At 39.5% G+C, this 2,457-nt stretch overlaps 1 protein-coding gene across 1 annotated transcript; it reads right to left on the bottom strand.

Moving 5' to 3' along the window:
- Positions 1-360: 360 nt before the first annotated feature.
- On the bottom strand, positions 361-1,950 carry LOC104425509 (putative defensin-like protein 157). The gene is made up of 2 exons (XM_010038208.3): positions 1,739-1,950; positions 361-860 (listed from the first exon to the last, which is right to left on the bottom strand). Exons 1-2 carry the CDS (start codon positions 1,908-1,910, stop codon positions 676-678), a joined length of 357 nt encoding a protein of 118 aa, XP_010036510.2. The 5' UTR covers positions 1,911-1,950; the 3' UTR covers positions 361-675.
- Between the last annotated feature and the right edge of the window lie 507 nt (positions 1,951-2,457).

Raw genomic sequence — 2,457 nt, 5'->3', positions numbered from 1 at the left:
TCTGCTTCTCTTTGATGAAAGTTTTATTTCCCAAGATGTATCCTAATTTTTTGCCTAACTCCTCTTCTGATGATTGATTAAACTTCTAATTCAAAAAGATCAGTTATATTTCATCTCTTCAACAAGTTTAGTACTGAATATAACGATCCTCTTGTTCTGATGAAGAGAAGAACATAAGGTTATCCTTTCATGAAATTTTCAAACAAACAATTGCAACGAAATCTTTTAATTTCTTACTTTACTATGTTCAATTTATATATTTTTTTATCTGGAAAGCACATGTACAAAAATGGCTATCACAGAGTTTGTCTTATTTTGCTCTTCTCCACATATACACATTGTTTCATTTTGTCCCGAGTATTGTGGAAGACAAACTCCATTTGCAAGATGGCAATTGCAGCCTCCGAAAAGTTAACTCAAGCAGGAGATATTGTGATTTGAACACGAGCTTATTAATAAGCATGAGCAAACTAAAGCCAAGTGCAAGTTACACTTACTCTCTTCGAAACAAAAGAACAATTTAAACACATTCTTATTCTGAACTGAAGGTACTCTGCAAGTGCAGACTTGCATTCCAAATCAGTTTTTTGAGTTCTCCCTCTCCTCTCCTGATGACTGATGGCTTCATAGAGTCTAGGAAGCGGGAGAGGCAGAGAGAAACGAAAGGGAGCCACTTCAGAGGCAAGCGTAGAGGCAAACGCAGTGGTAGCTACTCACGTACTCCTGATGAGCGCATTCGCCGATCCCACTGTATTGGGCGGCGCACCTTGCAACGCAGTCCTGGGGCGTGCAGCCGTTCGAGTCCAGTTCGACGGAGCAAGTCCTCGGATTCGCGCTTGCCATGGGCGGCATCCACGCGACTACAAGGAAATCAGAAATGGAAAGTCAGAAAGACATGGCAAATTTTCCTAGAGGGTCAAGTTTTGCCACGATTTTCAGCACCACTGAGGCTCGTGGTGTAATAATATGGCTTTTCGAGCGAATTCTCGCCATGATTTGAACATGACGAGGCATTGGAAGCAAACTTTTAAAGTCCGGTCAACATGCGGCCACGCTTGGATTAGGTGTAACGGGAAGATTATATGGCACAGACTTGGTCTGTATTTAATGTGATGAACATGACTGATTACATAACAAGAGTGTTAAGTTTTCTTTTTGGGATAAGTGTATTAGAAGTTATAAAATTGATTATGAAAATGCATTTGAATTTTAAAATTTTCAAAAAGTGCAATTAAGTTCTAAAATTTATCACGAAAGTTCAATCAAGTTCTAAAACTTTCAAAATGTTCAATAGAGTTTTAAAACTTGTCTAGAAAGTGCAACCGAATCTTAAAAATTTCAAAAAGTGCAATCAATGGAAGGATTTAAATCGAACCATTTGATAAGTTTTAGGACTTGATTACACTTTTTGAAAGTTTTAGAACTTAATTACACTTTGTGACAAGTTTTATGACTTAATTGCACTTTTTGAAAATTTTAAGACTTAATTACATTTTCATGACAAATTTTAGGATTTCCAATACACTTATCCCTTTCTTTTTAGTAAGACTCGGTGACCAGACCGCATTGACTTGTGCCCCTGATCCAGGTCTAAACTAACAATTTTGTGTGACAATGACACGCGATGTAACCTAATTGATTAGAATGCTGGTCATGCCATGCTATCACCGCCACGTGGCGTGACGGGTCACATGCACATAACACTTTTTCAAGCGAGTAAGGGTATCCGGTTTTTTACCTGAGAGGAGAAGGACGAGGAGAAGGAAGAGAGAGGAGAGGGGAAGCTTGGTAGCCATGGCTGAACCCGAGACGGCCTTGCGGTGCTGACTTCCACTGCGTGCCAAGGCAGGGGACGAGCTTGGAGCCTTAGAGAAGAGAGCGATGGAGGGGCGGGATTTGGAATGTTGCATGCCGTGGTCGGGAGGGCGCTGCTATATAGACCCGAGAGGACCTCGTGCGGACGGGGTCCATTTATGGAGGCCACCAGAAGAGGAGTTTCTTCAATTCACCGGGTCGGTACTCGGTAGTTGGTTTGGACTCGTCGCCTCCATTCAATTTGAAGGAGAGAAGAAATCCTCCGTCCATCAGAAGTAAAAGGGACGGCCAAAGTTGGTGGAATAATTTAACCATGGCCTCTTGAATTATCATGTTGATAAGCACCTCCGAGATACTTGATGAACGCGATTAATTTTGAAAAAATTGTTAGTTTTTTTTTTTTTCTAGATTAGTTGTCTAACGTCTTTATGGGCAATACGTATGCCAATTCTTTTATACTTTGAATATTGAATATTCATATTGAAGTTTAATATTAGTTGCTTCGAAAAGCTTTATATCTCGTACAAGAAGAATTTAACAATGTAAGACAACTATTTCACTAACTATGCTTGTACAAATTGGATTAAGAAATGCTCGAGTTACATACATGTAATGTATCTATTTTCTTCAAACCTCATTTTT

This window comes from Eucalyptus grandis, chromosome 11 (genome assembly GCF_016545825.1).
Source record: "Eucalyptus grandis isolate ANBG69807.140 chromosome 11, ASM1654582v1, whole genome shotgun sequence".
In the NCBI taxonomy this organism is placed as follows: Eukaryota; Viridiplantae; Streptophyta; class Magnoliopsida; order Myrtales; family Myrtaceae; genus Eucalyptus; species Eucalyptus grandis.
The sequence above is the reverse complement of the archived record's forward strand: the minus strand, read 5'-3'. Positions and strand labels throughout refer to the sequence as shown.